The sequence below is a fragment of the Mizuhopecten yessoensis genome, unplaced genomic scaffold (assembly GCF_002113885.1).
Source record: "Mizuhopecten yessoensis strain PY_sf001 unplaced genomic scaffold, ASM211388v2 scaffold739, whole genome shotgun sequence".
Taxonomy (NCBI): Eukaryota; Metazoa; Mollusca; class Bivalvia; order Pectinida; family Pectinidae; genus Mizuhopecten; species Mizuhopecten yessoensis.
Window position 1 is genome coordinate 888,303 of NW_018403697.1, and position 17,784 is coordinate 906,086.

A 17,784-nucleotide genomic window follows, 5' to 3' on the forward strand; every position below is an offset into this window, starting at 1 on the left:
TCTTTATTTTATAGGAAAAAGACCATAGACCGAAGAAAATATTCACACAAAAGTAACATAGTATGTATCAAAACAGACGCACAGTGTTTACAGTAACAAGAAAGGCACAAAACTTGGGCAACAGAAGCATGATATGTGTCAACAACGACAGTATGTATTAACATAGGAACAAAAACACAACGCGTTTCAACAAAAACACATGATAATTCACAACGACACAATATCTAGCAACAAAGACACAGAGTGTGAAAGCAACAAAGACTTTGAATGAGGTTGGTCTGATTTGATAATTTACCTCGTTTTTGATCGGTCAAAGGTCGGAAAGTTTGAATGATTATTACTATTATGACATACAGTTGATGTTGCACCAAAAGAAAATATATCGGCTGTTCCAGGAATGTATTAAAAATAAAACAGTTTTAGAATAATAGAGCGGAAATAAGGATCTGTTTGGAATTAGTTTTATCGGCCAGCCTTGTTTACCTCAGACATCACATTTCTACAAGAACTCAAATTCATAGGCGAGAGAAAATGGTTTTAATACACAGTTTTTTGTCTGTTAAAAGTTGATATTTTATTCGTTGATGGCGATCAGTGGAATAGAATTACACTCTCATAAGAGTGTGACTTCGTTCAGCATTTGAAAAATAATAGAATGTACCACTCCCGCTTGATATGACAAATAACTCAACAAGAAGGTGAGATTTTTTGTTATTTTTAATTAAGCACGGAGCTTTGTAATGTGATGATGCGAAAGATGAGGTTATTCAGACTTATAACACCTGTGAGCTGTTTTCCCCTATAGGTAGGCAAATACGTAAAGGATATTTAATTATTCCCCGTCGAATACCCTACCTATACTGCATAGCGGTTATATTTCGCGGGGTTTTTAATTTCGCTATATTCGCGTTTTGACGAATATCCGCGAGTTCTAAACACAAGTCAAATTATCGAAAATGTTTACCACTTTTACAGACCTTATAACAACATATTGCAAAAACTTATAACCCAACGCTGTTATGCAAACTTAAATGAACTCAAATCCTATTATCACCGGACAAATGGTCAGTCCATGTAAAAACAACACTTACATATAAGTGGCCACAACATATTTATGTATACACGGTAGGTGATTAATTGATCACAGTTTACTCCTACAAAGGTACATACACATTTTACTTTCTTTCGAGTGAAGTCACTGGCGGATGACGACGCTCAGGATCAGTGTTTTCAAACGATTTACCTGTATTTCGGGGTTTAACCCTTTACTGATGACACTCAATATACTTTCCACGACACATGGAATTCGGGTGCACAGCGAAATTTAACCCCCGCGAATATTTACTGAATACGAAACCGCGAAATATTTACCCCGCGAATTTAAAGCGCTATACAGTATTCAACGAGTATGGCAGAACAATGATATTTTGCACGAGTGTCAGGCAAAGCCCTAGCTATTATTTGGTAAGATTTTATATATCATAAATGGTATAAATTGTGTATGTAAATTGATACCGTAGTGTATGTAGCAAAGATGTTTCAAAATAACTTCTTATTCTAATGTCGATTCATCAACATCTGAACATAAAAATAGCCGACTTTTAATGAAATAGAAAGTGTCATTCTGTTTAGCCAATAGCAAAAGTAACATCTTAACACTTTGACAAATATCCCCTTTGCTATGTGTTGTATCAACGTGATACAATTCGATAGAAAAAATGTATGCATAACAAAAACTAAAGAACAATTTAAATGTCATTATTATGCTCGTGGTTTTTGAGATGGTGTGACGTTTGAAATTTTAAATAATCTACGGACGAATAAGACAGTAAATATTGATGAACATGTAACCACACACATCTGAGCTATGGACCATTTGACAATGTAGCTATTATTGCTCATGATAAGGTACCAGTCCTTCACGACATTCATACGACTGCTTGCTTGGTGTAGTGTGGCCTGCTCAAGGGATTTCTGAACCACTGATATAGAATACTGCAAAAGAAAAGAATTGTATTAACAAAAGTTTTCAAATATCATAGAAATATTATGAAACGTTACGTATTTGAATATTTAGACTTGTTTGTTTGTTTGTTTGTGTTTTACATCCTTTTAACAGCTATGGTCATTTAAGGAGGTGCCAGGTTTTGGTGGTGGAGAAAAGCCGGAGTTCCCGGAGAAAAACCACCACCCTACGGCCAGTACCTGGCGACTGCCCGACGAAGGCCTCGAACCCGCGACCCAGCGGTGGAGGGCTAGTGGAAGCAGAATGTCAGACGTCTTAACCATTCAAGATTCAAGATTCAAGAAGCTTTATTTAACGTCGCATATACATGTAACATAATAACATTAGCACTGTAGTGCTATTCTTGCGACAAAACATGTGTAAAATTTAACAAGGATCACAGTACTTATGGATAACTATAAAATCAGGACAACAATTCAAATTAGATATGCTAAAATTATACATTAGAGCATATGATATCACACTTGAATGTCACACAAGTGTTATGAAAGACAAGTTAAGACACTATACTAGTGTAATGTACATATATGCTAATGTAGCAAAGTGTAAAAATTTCCAGGATATACACTAATATAGTGTGAATTAAAAAGAGACAATGAAGTCATAAATAGAAACAAGAGCTATAATTATGATATTGTAAAAAAGTAATGATCTTTTAAATAATGGAGCTCAAATCTAAAATAAATATCAATTATATAATAAGTATATTACTGAAGTACATTAAATTAAATAACACAAGCAGCAGTGAAATTAAATTAAATAGTTGTTATATAAAACATGTAGGTAGATTCCAAAGGGGGACAACTCACACTATATGGTCACCATTTGGCCACCGCGGCCTTACTTGAAATATTTAAAGAAGTAACACAGAATTGTATAGTCGTATTGTTTAAATGAAAAAAGAAGACAAACCGTGAAGTTGGTCACCGCCATGTTCATATCCTCGATTTCCTGGACGTATTTTGTCCACTCCTCGGGTACAAAGGTTATCAGGTAGACGTAAACGAGCTTGGAGGCCATCCTGCTAAACGTATTGTCCAAGCATATTGTGTAAACTCCTGAAAATTCATCGTAACACATGTTTTTTAATAACAGGATGGTCAAACAACATAAACTTTAGTTCGGAACTCCTCTTATATTTACCTTTACATACAGAAATGTGTGTCCGGACAAGGCAGTAAGAAACGTTAAATTACGCATAACGTGACGGTACCAAAAATGAAATACTTTTCATATTAACGATGCGGCATACTCAGATTTAAATAACAGTTCCTGTTTGGGTTTGTTTGTGGTGACGTCCTATTAACAGCTATGGTCATATAAAGGACGTGCCAGGTTTTGGTGATGAGGAACGCCGGAGTTTTCGGTGAAAAATCACCGACCTGCGGTCAGTTTTGGGGTCCAATCTCTTGTGTGTTGCTTATTAACTCAATTGAATTGTTAAAAAAAAAATGAAAAAATATCCCGGGAAATTGTACGAAGCGACAAAATCAATGACCTTTCTAATTTCTAAACAAAGATAGATTTAATTCAATATTTTAATGAATAAATAAATAAGATCTATCAGAAATGTAAAAAAAAAATATGAAATAAGGCAGCATTTTTTTAATGCTATCAATCATTTTTAAAAACTAAATTATATGATGAGGTGTTAAATTTTGGGTACTTAAAAGGCTAAAATTTCCAATTGAACCTGAATGAAATGAGGTCAATAAATAGACACATGCACTGGCAATACCCGGGACAAACATAAAATGAAAGCTAAATGTATCTTTTGTTTCAAGTATAACACTTGTGTTCAAGAAACTAAAAAAGGAAATATCATTATCTAGCATCAGAAAGTGTTCAATTTTGGGTACCCTCATGTTACAGACACTTCTCCGAACGTACAATCATATAATGACGTGTATTTCGTATAAAGCGAATATATATATATATATATATATATATATATATATATATAAATAAGATTATTTTCATCTGCTTTAAACGACAGCAAATGCATATACTGTAGATATTACAATATACAGGCAAGTGGGATGATGTGCAAAGAGGTAAACAGACTGATGTATGCATATAGTTTCATATATTTCATAGTATATATCAGATAAATTATTCGAAATATTCTATATGAGAAAAACAAAATGCCTATAGTATCTATTAATCATTCAATTTTGATAAATTCAAACTAAATAATCATTTAAAGCAAACCTGAAATAGAATGAATGTTTAATTTACCAATTCCATAACTACTAGCATAATTGACAGATAAAACGAATGGACGCATCTCACCAACATCTAGCAAGCCGCAACAAAGCACAAACACCAAAAATCAATCGGATCATAACAGGTCCATATTTGTTTTTGCGGGGAAGCAACTTGTAAATAAAATATATAGTGAAGATGACAAGAAACTTAATTGTCTGTATCACTCGTAATTCATAGTTATAAGACTAGTCATAATAAACATAAAACCATAAAACAAACATAGCCACATCATCAACTCATAGGGATAAAAATAACAGTAACGTCGACATACAACGGAGGCAACACAAACTAGGGCAAAACCGGAACACATGAAAAGGGGGGGGGGGGGGTCAAAGGGTTGGACGAACTATTTTCAGGAGCTAGTAACGAACCAGACGATTCAAAGTAATCAATAACCAGTTGTATATAGATATCTTTAACCAGGTTAATTTTGCCACACAAAAAAGGCCTAAATGCAAAAATCGAAAACTTGCATATCTGCCATGTTCTGAACGTTTTGATGATAATAGATTTGACTACTGCAGATGGCTTTGATTCGGCATGATTTTTATTTGGTATGAATTGGCGTTAAGCATCTATCTATAGAACGCCCGACGTACATAATTTGCGAACTAATTTCATCGCAAATAGGTTTGAAAGATCAAATTAGAAATTTGTATGAAATGCAAGTACAGTGTAATTTCCGTTAATACGTATCACAATGTAGATAATTTCAATAAATATGTATCATAATGTTAGTAATTTATATTAATACGTATTTAATAATGTAGTTAATTTCAATTAATACGATCATAGTGTAGATAATCACCATAAAATCGTATCACAATGTAGGAATGTCAATTTATATGTATTATTATGTCAGAAAGTATGATAGTGATGCAATGTCCTTACGATATTTATGATGTAGTTACTCCTGTAATGTGTTGTATGATATAATAATCTCAAGAGATATGAAAGATAATTACGTAATCCTCATAAATATGCATGATTATGTAGCAATCTACATTATTAATAGAAAGCAAATTATCATTAATATACAAGTTTATGTCGTAATCTACAGCATTAATAGCAATCTCCATTATTAATAATAATCTACATTTATAATAGTAATCTACATTGATAAAAGTAATCTACACTACTTATTGTGATCTACATTAATAATAGTAGCCTACATTAATTGTAATGATCTAGATCTACATTTATAATAGTCAACTCCATTAATAATAGTTATTTACATGTATGCGTATGATAACGAAAGTATCTTCATTTCAAATAATGAGGATGTAATGTCTAATAATATAAATGATAGTGTAAGGCGACCTGGCATCATACAGTACGTGCTACTCTATGTGCCCAGTTAATCTTTATAAAAAAATACATTTATTAAGCCTTATAATATCAATTTGTTTGTTCATTGAGAAATACTGGCCATTTTCTGCTTGCAAATATTGTGTATAAATGTAAGGTTTTTAGACATCCCCTTTAACAAAGTATGTTTTATACCCATATAGGGTTAGAATAATTTAAATGCCTGTATTCACCTTATTTTATTTTATCATTTTATTTTATATACGAAAACACAGAATATTCGTTAGATATTGTGAAAAATGACGTAGACAATTTTTTATTTTTTAAACAATATTGCTTTTATGTTTTCACTCTTCAACATGATGTTACAATGATAAACATAGTTAAGCCGAGATATCGTAAGTATTTGTATCCGAAAGATTAAAATGGGTAAAATGGACTGGATAAGAGAACCAAAAATAAGCAAACGAGGTATTGTTAAAATTGACCAAATTGTCATTAAAGCCGAACCATCAAATCAGTCAACAATAGAACAAAAGACGGGTTAAAAATAATGATCAAATTGGACCACAAACTTAAAAAAAACATGGCACCGTTACAAATTACCTCCAACTTCAATACCCTTCTCAATCCTGCCTCTATTTTCACCATAAACGCTACTTGAATCATCAATATTTTCATCCGTATCCCTTAGATAAACATTCACGTCCTCAGTGTGACTATTAAGCACCTAAAACAAGATGACAAACAATGAATCAGATGGACACATAATCGTATTCTTTGATACAGGGTGGACAATTGTTTTCATTCCAATTAATACATTACCGGCGTGTATATCCTTGTGCAGCCGCTAAACTGCGTCAGCCAAATAGTCAACACTATGTTGCATATATCTTACCATTATATTGTCTGAGAAAGACATCTTATGCTATTTATTTTAGCAACACTCAATTGCAAGTTTGGTTAAACTATCTTGACCCAAATATTTTTAAACCTCAGACTTTAGATATCAGAAGATGAGATGTACTTTATTTTATGTAATTTACAAATTTGCTTTCATTTTGTAAGTGATCATCTTGTAAGTGAATATTTGAAATTACTACTCAGTTTCGATTTTGTTTACAATTTGGTATTCTTAATTTTAGTTGTGTAATTTTTGCAATGTTTTCACAAAGCAAAACCAAACGAATTAAAAAACAAGCAGTTAATCGAAAGCAAAATCAGAATGTACGACATATTTTCCTGTCGTTTGATTTGATGAGTTTTCTTCCAATGAAAATTCTACTCTTTGAAACCATTTCGAAATCTTCCCTTGCGATACGATAACATCTTGTTTCCTCGATTGTCGAGACGTTACATAATGTGAATGTGTTAATGTGTTAAATATAACAAACAACGTTTTCAACACCTTGAACTGATGGTACAAACAAACTGACAATCGCCCACAGATAAACACACTTAAAACGTAACAGACCAACTCAGCGTTTCAATCAATGATTGACTTCTTGTCATTAATATTTACGCGTTTTTCGTTAGCGAGAAAAAAGCAAAAGACTCTATATGGTCAAAATATCATTTGTTTTCAAATAGTATTTTGACAAACGCTAAATATAAACCAGTTGATTATTGCCAATAAGGCATATCAATCCACATTCATCTTTTTTACTTTGCAAAGCTTTCCTTCAAATGGATTTTTTAAAGGACATTTATAACATTTTGTTCGTATTTTTTTGTGAGGACTGCTTTATTTAACGTACCACCCACACACAATCAGAAATGCAATTTAACTAGAATACCCAAGCATGACACTGTATACAAAACAAAATGTAAAGTCATTTTCTAAACAACGAATTTCATATTTGCATAGATTTTTTTTATAATTTCACAGTGTGTTAAAACCATATTAAATTGTGGCCCTTTAAAAAATATTTTGAACTACGGGGAAATAGTGACATAAACTTAAACCAGATATAATCCTCTGCCCTCCACCTGCTGCAGATGCATAAATGTCATATAGAAATGTTACAGATAATGTATATGATAGGTCCTACTCCTACACGATGTCGTTTGCGTATCCATCTGTATGTCACATGGTATGACCATGCCCTACGTCGGATAACCAACACTAAATATACAGATAAATTGTTTACAAAAGTAAAGTTTCTCGACCCAAAGAATAAAATTCAATGTGAACAATTTATACTGGATAAGACTCCCACAAAAGGCATATCAGACCAAGAAGAATTTGAATATTAATTGCTTTCAGAACTATTCAATAACCACATTAATAAAAATCAGGTTTACATTAATAATGTTGAAGTACTCTTAATTTACTCTAAATCAGAAAACACTACCCATAACCCTACCCATCTAACCCCTTACTCCGAACCCCCATCTAACCAGCCCCTTTGTAAGCAATATTTTCTACATTTGGTTTACAGTTTTACAGTGAACCTTTATTCATAAAAACTAAACGTTGCATCAATCCTGGCCTTGAGATTGCTTTGTCAATTAGTTAACACTATGTTATTACACCATGTGAGTTCGCGTCACGTTACAATGCTGGTACGATAGAAACAAAAGCATCCAATTTGTGGAGATCAATAAGAAAATATACAACCTCATCTATATCATAACTAATTAGCAGAAAGTTTGTAGGTTACCACTGAGAAAGGTAAAACTCAAGATCGATTATCTACTGTCACCAGTATGTATAAATATAATCTCGTTACCAGCCATTGGTACTTTATGTTGAATAGTGACTTCCGACTTAGAATAATGTGATTCGACGACATAATTAGTTGGGTCCCGTACTATGATATCGATCAGTCTCTCGGAGCCTCCTCTTAGGACCTGAAATTCAACACCGCACAGAAATCAGAAGATATGATACAAGAAGCTAGATTGGTGATGAATAAGCCTTATATCACAATCAAAATTTCTTACGTAAAAAAGGAAACTTTGATAAGAAATATGTCATCAAAATCTTAAAGGAAAATTTCATCGATATATTTAGTATATCAAAAACATTAAGTGTTATATTGACGGAGTTTTTGGTTATGACTTTTTCGCTACTGCAATGTTTAATTATTTTAACATGATCTGTAGTTAAGTTAACCAAGCTACAGGTAACCTATTATCCGATAAACGTCTGGCCAGATGTTGCATCGAATATGCCTTATATACGCTGTAGGCGTGGCCTGCAGTTCACAGATCAAAAACAATTTCTCCTGGTCTCCTCTGTGTTTTAATTGAATGCAACTCCACATGTAAACAAATACATCGATTTGTCTTGAAAGGTTCTCGTTTTTCAGGTATCAACAATGTCGCGGTTTTGCAGTTTAGCCAAAATACTAATTAGTACAAAGAGACATCAAAATACATATCTGAGCAATTCTTATTCTTTAAATATCTTCGTTTTTAAATCTGCAAATCATCATTGAGCAGAACCTTAAACAGAGTTTAAATGAAGAAGCCGAATATCACTGTAGTCATCAACTTCATAACTTCGCAATGCCAGGACAAAGTTTGTATCAGATCCTATAGAGTACATTTATGTACATTTATATTATCACTTTGAATGTTATGTCATCATTTAAACGCAATCTCAAGTTCTATGCAAAGTCTAAGGAGTGCTGAATCACCATTAATCGAACTATAATTAGATTCAAGCCAATTGGGATCTGACATCTGAGATTTTGTTTAAAACCATACAGGAGATACACTACCTGCACTTCAGACAAACCTTTCAATCCTACAGAAGGAGAATGACAGATTGTACATATTTGCCAAGCAAACAGGACTCAAGGCTAAAACACAAATGAATCCCATCGTTACCATGTAATCCTTAATCACATCTATTACCTGTTACTAAGCGATATCTTGTTATCTCAGTCGAGGGCTAAGATCTTAAAACATCATCCAAACCAAGGCGTAAGTCGGGGTTGGGTTGTTATAGGGGCCTCAACTTACTATAGCCTCTACATCATTTAAGCTACATTGAAATGCTTCCGTTTTAAAATATGTAGTCTGTCCTTACAGAAGAAGACAACCATATTTTACAGTGTAGATTATATGTTGTCTACAACATCAGATATCTAACTACATTATGTACACCAAATCAATTCATAATACGACAAAACGGATTATGTATAATGCAAATTGCCAATACCAAGCCGTATACGTGCGGATGAATACATTCCTGTGTTAAAATTTCGCGAAATGTCACGTAAAGGTACAAGACAGATTGGAAGAGATAGAAAATCTAGCATTGGGTATGATATGGGATATCTCTGTCTAGAGTGCGAGAAAAGTCAGTATTACGACTTTGTAAAATACATCATATATTTATAATATCTCAACAGTAAACAAAACGGGGCAGGGAAGGATATTAAGACAAAATTTCACATGCAAATTGCTAGCGAGCTGCCAGGATAATAGGAAAAGGAAAAAAGAGACCTATTAAGACTTATTTTTTCTTATTTTATTAAGCTAACAAAAGGCTTTTAAATATGTTTCAATTTCATATATAAAGAAACACGTAAACATCGTCTATTTATTATAAATTTTGCACTATCAATGTGCAATAATATATTCAAAATTAATTTAAAAAATCCAAAATATTACCCTTGTTTAAATGCCAATATTTATGTAGTAAAAATTCTGGCGCTGTACACAAATCTGACTGCTAATCGGGGAGAGACATGTAAAGAAAGCGATCAAAAGGAAGAATGGAATTGAAACAAGTTGGGGCTTTAAGCAAGTTCGTAGTACGTGTATACCGAGGTTTCTACAAAAACTAGAAAAAGGTTAATAGGATTGTATTTCTGGTTTTCCTAGCCTAAATGTACCGGTAAACATGTATGTCTCAATGCCTCTAAATACTAAATGTAAGAATATTGAAGTCTCTACTCTAGAAAAAGCTGCAGTGCATCAATTATTTTACTAATCTATAGTAAAATATATAGTGTATACAGAGATAAATGATCAATATACAGTTACCTGTATTAACTACGTATATACAATAGTACATGTATGAATTAATGTGATATTTCAATATATATACGTTGTATGATCTAGCTGCTTATACAGTATACATGTATATGAGCATATTTATATCAAGTTGCTAATTTAGTATATATGATCAAATCTCCTTTCAGCCTATTTAACTTTAATATTCTAATGTATAATTTTTTTCAGCACGTCAGAATGGAACCTAGTTTCAAATACTGTTTTGTGATCATGACATTGTATCGTTAAACGCCATCACTATGCACGATCAAGTGTGTTATCAGTGACGTAAGAAGGAATCATTTATAGTTGCATTAGCTTAATGGCAAATTGTAATAATCTATTAAATCAGTGGCCTTTTAAAAAAAAAAATGAAAATCAGAACATTGCAGAACGCCTGTTTGGGAATTCAAAACGACCATCTTCAAATTTGATACAGATATGAAAATATCAGCCCTCTGTTGCTATCTCCAGAGAGGAAGAGTTACAAATTGTTCGACCTTTTTCTGATTTTTTTCAAAAATATATCTGTTTTAATTTCCCTTTCAAAACTGAAAATAAAAGTCTCCACCCGAAGGACGCGAGTCCTGAGCCTTTTGGTAATGAATCATGAAACTTGCCTTCTGCGTTACCGGTCATGAAGTTTGCTCAATTAATAAACTTCCACATTGAAACAGGGTGATAATTACTCAAAAAAAAAATGGTTGGACTCGTCATCTTTTTGTGTCCATCATTGAGCATATATAACGCTTCACACAGACAAAAGGCACTAAACAGAGATGCTACGTACAAATAGCATAGTACAGCGGGTTCCAAATAATCTGATTCCTGATAAGCTCAAAACTAGTGTTTCTAGGTTTAACATTGATTTTTCAGCAAAGGATGTTCTTCAAGTCTAAGGCTTGATTTTAAAATGTCTAGAAAACTGACAATATCCGGTACCAATGTGTCTTTCACGTGGATCCTGCAATAGTGAGCAGGGCAGGTCTTCATGAAACCATCCTCGTGCTCTAGCTTCGATTCTGTGCTTTAAAAAAACCCTGCTAAAATCATGTGGCGCGGTCAGAAAATTAAATATAGACAACAAAAGCCGTATTCGGCTTTACGTTTTGCCTTTTTATCGGTTATCCTGTCTTTACAAATCCATCAGCTATCTTAACATGAAATTGGGTTTGAGCACAGAATCTTCGCTTAGGAACGATAATGGTTTCATGAATACATGCCCAAATTCCAATTTCCTGGTACATATTTTTCACGACTTTCATTTTCTTTGGTTAATTTTGGATGTATTGTCTTTTGTTAATAAAATCACTTTTCATTTCATTTCAGTTTTTAAGAATATTATTCATACATGTTCAAATTAAATCTTATATCAAATTGCTTTGAAAAAAATAATGTCCAAGAAATTTTACTACAGTGTATATACAGTGTATACATTATAAATACTTATTGAAGAAATGTTGTGAAGTGCATATTTAAGGAAACAGTGGGGCTCTGGCGAAGATACAACTGGTGAAATACGTTTGACATATAAGCTATTCCATTAACTATGTGTTATTAACATATGTTTAATCGAGTTAAAGTTAATAGCATACATTAAGCTGCACTTAACTTAACCGTGCACTATTGCAGAATATTAAATATTAGTTTTATAATTAACTTTCATAAATGTGAATTTTTTCTCCAAAAATCTTGTAAAAGGAATATGCAATATCTGCATAAAACATGAATCGTTTTTACTTACTTTCTACCTTTATTATTCATTGCATATTTTGACGTTAATATTTATGTACACTTTATAAAAGATCTAGCTGCCCCCACGTAATCCCACCCCCCAACCCCATAGATACCCTAGCTGCCCACCACTCCATCCCCATCCCCCCCACACCCACACCCACAGATGTACTAGCTGCCCCAGCGCCATCCCACACACCCCGTCCCCATAGATGCCCTAGATGCCCACACCCCATCCCCACCCCATCCCCCAACCCCTTCCCAACCCCTACCCCTACATATGCCGTAGCTTCTACCACCCCCACTAATCTCTGTTTGGGTTTTCCCTGATTTTTATTGTTTTTTTATTTGTCCCGGCAAACGTTGCGACATGTTCATACATGCAATGTTTTTTGTTTGAATAAAACGTTACTATGATAATAGCTATTTCGATTGACATAATGTTTATAACACAGGTTAATTGGTTGATTACATATACGGCAAAGGGACATTCACGGTGATAAAACAATTACCAGATGTACGCGCAGGTAAGTCAAACTGCCCGGTGGACTGAGCTAGATTTGACGATACAACATAAAAATTAGGGTCCTTTAAGAACACGTCTACAAGGCGATCAGCTCCTCGTAGCACCTGAAATAAACACAGGAAGAGGAATATCTTCTTAAGTAGCTCGAACAAAAATGTGATAAACATTTATTTCAGGAAAGAACAATATAACGCGTCTCTGGATATGCCGTGAATAAAACTGAGTGCACTGAATTACATGAGCTTCTTTGCCGAATGATGCAAAATGCACAAAAGTGTATAGTTAAATTATTAAGTTATCTTTTACAGCTTTGATATTCAAAGTCTATGATTGATGAATTTTAGAAATAATTAATGAGCAGGAATTTGATATTGTCTTTTTTAACTGTTAAGAAACGAGTATGTAAAAAAATAGCCAATCGGTTTTGTTTTAGAGGGTAATTCGTCAAAGACAGGGATTTGAATCCAGGACTACAGATGGTACTATTGGTATATAGGATAAACACAAAAAAGCACAGTGCTGTAAAACAGGGATCCTTAAAGATTATTGGTACAAGCAAGCTAGATATATGTAACAGAAAAGGGGAAAAAGAAACGGCCAGAATGGGAATCCAAAATATAGACGAACGGTTAAATTAATATCACTACCTGTCGTGAATAAGAAAAGCAAATAAATCTACAAAATTTTGCGTAAAAATAAATATCAGGTATATTAGTTCTTAACAAAAACAACAATGAAAAATCGATGTGAACAAATGGTTCAAAACACTTCACTTCAATTAGGACTAGTATTATGGCGACACGTGCTAGGCATGAAACACAATAAGAATTTTACACCTGTGTGACGGTTTATTCAAAATCGATAAGTCTGACTACAGCTGCCACACCAAGTTAACAACATACATGTCTATTTCATTCTGACAAAACGGTCATCGATCAAATATATTACCAATAATACGTGAATAGTCAATAGATACATATTTTAGAGATTTCAGACCTGATAAAAGAACTGTTTACAAATGCAACAGTTCTACTTCTTAAATTTATATAGAGGTTGTCATTTCAAACAATTACGTATGTCCTTATTGCTATGTCTTAGCAACAAAATGTGATGAATATAAAAGAAAAACAAAATACTGCCGGAATTTTAACCCCTTCACCCCTAGATTACTTTAATGGCTCTTTCATACATTTATACGGGTGAGTACATTATTGTATACAGTGGTAATAGGGTTGATGAATACCAAATTTTGGAAGTACGTCTATCAAATGAACAGCATAGTTGTGGAGATGTTTTTCAATGAAAAGTAAAATATTTGAGATACTCTAATGAACAAGCAAATTAACCAAATAGCAATATTGAAGCCAATATTCAAATAATTTTATGAATATTGTTATTACTGAATCAAATTAATGGTTCAAATTATCGTTCAAAGTATTTAACACATAGAGGTTTCTCAACAAGTGATGGTTGCATTGGTTATCATGTTTATCTAACTCGAAATAATTTATTTAGAAGTTGTATAAAGACAAGGTGTTTTACTAAAGTCTTTTACTTTTTGAAAATAAACTAATGAGAGTTAGATAAACATGATACCAACCATCACGAGTGTGTGGACCTATGACGTCAAAACGTTCAACATTACATCTATAAACCCATCTTTAATGTTTCTCTATGATTTTGATCAGGGAAATAGTTGCCATGGAAACAAAACAATGGAAGATAACGTCGCAAAGCATTGGAACGTTGCGTCATACTTAGACGATTGGCCAATGAAAATATGTGCAGGGTTTTACCTACTAATTGGTTAGCAAAATGTGTACAAAATCCTAGCAGATTTTTTCAATGACTGGGGATTGAGGAAAACCTATAGTTGTTGTGGGAGAAAAGAGTTTTAACGCATCAACCAATATTACAAGCGGGATAAAGAAGTAAGAGTAGAAAATAATATTACAAAATCTTCAATACATATGGACAAAAAGGTGATATGAATCAACAACAACAAGTATTCGAAAAGGAAATAAAAGCTAACGTAAAGAAGATAGAATTAACCCACATCATTTATCATAACAGATACCCGTCATTTTATCCCCTGACAAAAGTATGTTTGTAACTATTTAACAGACTGTAATTGGAGTTCATGAACAGTAAGACACCCCCAATGTGCCCTACTGAAACAAATAATAAGACAATAAGAGCGCGTTAAATGTATACACTTTGTAATAATATCATCGACAACGTGATGGGAAAAAACACTATAGATAACTTACCCTTACAACAAGATGGTAGGGGCGACATGGGAATCGGTTTCCCATTATAAATAGCTTACCTTAAGAGACATTGATGACACTACTATCGGGCAGTATGTCGCCCTATTTTTTAATAACTTTGGATCTTTATGTTATATTTATAGATTCTCACACTGCGTTTTCAGGGTTTGTCATGAGAACATCGCGCCTTCGTGGAAACAATCTTGTGACCACCGTAAACCCTTAAACCATTGTGTGATAAACTCTTTATCATCTGTAAATACCAATACATTATACATTTATCCATTCATAAACAGTCAACTAAATTACCTATCTTCTAGCTACCTTCTAGGCTTAATGATCATGGGCATCCTCGGTCTGTGACGTATTATCCATATCCACATTTACGCCTAAAATGTTGTTGTTATCCTGACAGCATTTTTATCATAATTTTACAATTATTTGTTGTTGACGTACGATTTTCTTACGCGGAACATCTTTGTGTGGGTACTATTTTCGGTTCAGGACGTCACCTAGAACGAGTAGGCGTCCTTTGTAGAGGAAATACATTCCGAAATTCCGAAATTGGAAAACATACTATCAAGTTGTTCTCAAGTCGTTCGAAACCTCGTACAATATTCTCATACTGACAACACGTGATAACGAATTTATCAGGCTACCGGTAGGTGGCATATTGTAGTGTATATATATGATATGATGTTATCTGTCTAGACAATTATCATTATTAATTACATAATCATTATATATAGGGAAGTCATAAACTTGAAACAGTATTATACGTAGAGACTTAAAGATGTATGCTGCTTTACTGTGACTTTTATTTTCTATCCCAAAAAGTTCGTTCCATATTTAGACATGTAAAAATAGATCAGGTAACGTACTTAGGTGATGACCCGTGAAAGGTATGTTAGAATAGTTTAATACATGATAAATTATCAAATAAGGTTTTAAATAAAAAGACGTTTTAATTCAAATTACTGTGATTGAGCTCAAGTGTATGTACTGTGTTAAGTTCTGGATACCTTTAATCCTATTCAAACTTTATCATGTAGACTTATGAAGCCACACACTGTTAACAGTATAAAGATTTAACCGTCAACACCTGACGCAGTGTTCGAGAAACACTGACAGACGGAATATATACCTAACAACATAATCACGCCAATGACGTCATTAGAACCACCACGTTGAGTCACCAACATGCGTATCTCTGGTGTTATCATGAAAGTCGCAACACAGTGGAAATCGCGTATGGCTGTGTGATTATAGATAAGACCTTGCTATTTGTAAACACGTAGTTCAAGCAAGCGTACATAAGTAGTTGCTGGTCGGTCAAGTAATTCATATTTACTCTTCAACGTTATTACTCTAATATTTATTCCATATCATGTTAACCATACTTATCATTCTGTTTCACAATGAATATTGCAGAAAAAAAACATATAATACATTTTATAATGTTTCATTCATCGTTGACAGGGATTTATTATCTAAATGAACGTATACAAGATCATGACTGAATGAGCAATCATTGAAATATTGATAGCAATTTAAAACAATATGTAATATAGTTTTCAATCATGTAATAATGTATATGCCAACCTCGAAAGACATGTGTAGGTTGGCTCCCTCCGCAACTTTTTGGTGGAAGCATTCCTCTCTGCCTGCCTGTACCTCGATTTTAAATTCATGCTGCACACCAGGTAAGCCATCAAAATCGAAATCATCATACTCCGCACCCGACACAATTGTACACGAGTACAGGCACGTGCACAAAAACAATAATGCGAGTACTCGTGGGATGTGTATGGCCGCCATGTTAAATGTATGCGAGTACCGGTTAACGTTTAACTCATGTCAGGGGCTTATCGTAAGTCTTACACCACATGGCCCTGTTGTCATTTTCACACAGTCTTCAACCAAAGATAATCAATAATGTACACGTGAAGTCACTACACAGGCACACCTGTCTTTAAAGACACACCTGTTTAAATAAGTCTCCAGTATATATTTGTATAAAGCTCACCTGTCCAATGAAATACACATCAGGTACAATGGTAGGATGCTATATTCATACTTAATTGACATAAAAAAAAATATTTAGGTATGTTTATAATTATTCCCACCCTCACTCATTCAGCTCACCGAATAACAAATTTCCATATGTGTATTTCCTTTAAAGCACACGTCTTTGAAGACTTAATAAAGCTCTCTCTCTCTCTCTCTCTCTCTCTCTCTCTCTCTCTCTCTCTCTCTCTCTCTTGATTTAGGGGATATCTCATAAATAACAGACAGAAGTCATTTACTCATATTACTATGAAATATTTCTATTACATTAAAAAACATTTCTGTTATTTTTTATAGACATCTCTCTTGGATTGCTAGTTAATCCGATTTTCTCTTTAAAGATATCTGTATTGATTTTCCCCTTACTATTTTAACCTTTTATATATTTTTAATTGATGAGTATTAAATGTTAAGTAAGCCTGCCATAGTTGACATATCGTTTGGTATTCCCTTGTGCAGTATAGCAGACGGACGTGTCTTTCTGTATTCGTAATAATGAACCTAACGAGAATCCAAAACATAAAAGATTGTTCTATTTTTTTCGGAAAATATTTCAGTTTATTCGACAAAGAAAA

General features: G+C 33.4%; 1 protein-coding gene across 3 annotated transcripts; it reads right to left on the reverse strand.

Moving 5' to 3' along the window:
• Positions 1-1,175: 1,175 nt before the first annotated feature.
• LOC110452434 (transmembrane emp24 domain-containing protein 6-like) lies at positions 1,176-17,769 on the reverse strand. Of its 3 annotated transcripts, none has more exons than XM_021500967.1 (4): positions 16,745-17,769; positions 6,209-6,332; positions 2,939-3,084; positions 1,176-1,995 (listed from the first exon to the last, which is right to left on the reverse strand). In XM_021500967.1, the coding sequence occupies exons 1-4, from the start codon at positions 16,958-16,960 to the stop codon at positions 1,762-1,764; spliced, it is 720 nt and encodes a 239-aa protein (XP_021356642.1). In that variant the 5' UTR covers positions 16,961-17,769; the 3' UTR covers positions 1,176-1,761. The 3 variants fall into 3 exon arrangements, with proteins under 3 accessions (XP_021356642.1, XP_021356650.1, XP_021356661.1); XM_021500975.1 differs by lacking the exon at positions 6,209-6,332 and adding an exon at positions 8,335-8,455; XM_021500986.1 differs by lacking the exon at positions 6,209-6,332 and adding an exon at positions 12,859-12,976.
• Positions 17,770-17,784: the final 15 nt, after the last annotated feature.

Coding starts and splice junctions, on each gene's coding strand:
- LOC110452434 (XM_021500967.1), bottom strand. CDS start 16,960: ATGGCGGCCATACACATCCCACGAGTACTCGCATTATTGTTTTTGTGC. Junction 6,333..16,744: donor ACCTACACATGTCTTTCGAG/GTTGGCATATAC, acceptor ATCTTGTTTTAG/GTGCTTAATAGTCACACTGA. Junction 3,085..6,208: donor GAAGGGTATTGAAGTTGGAG/GTAATTTGTAAC, acceptor ATGAATTTTCAG/GAGTTTACACAATATGCTTG.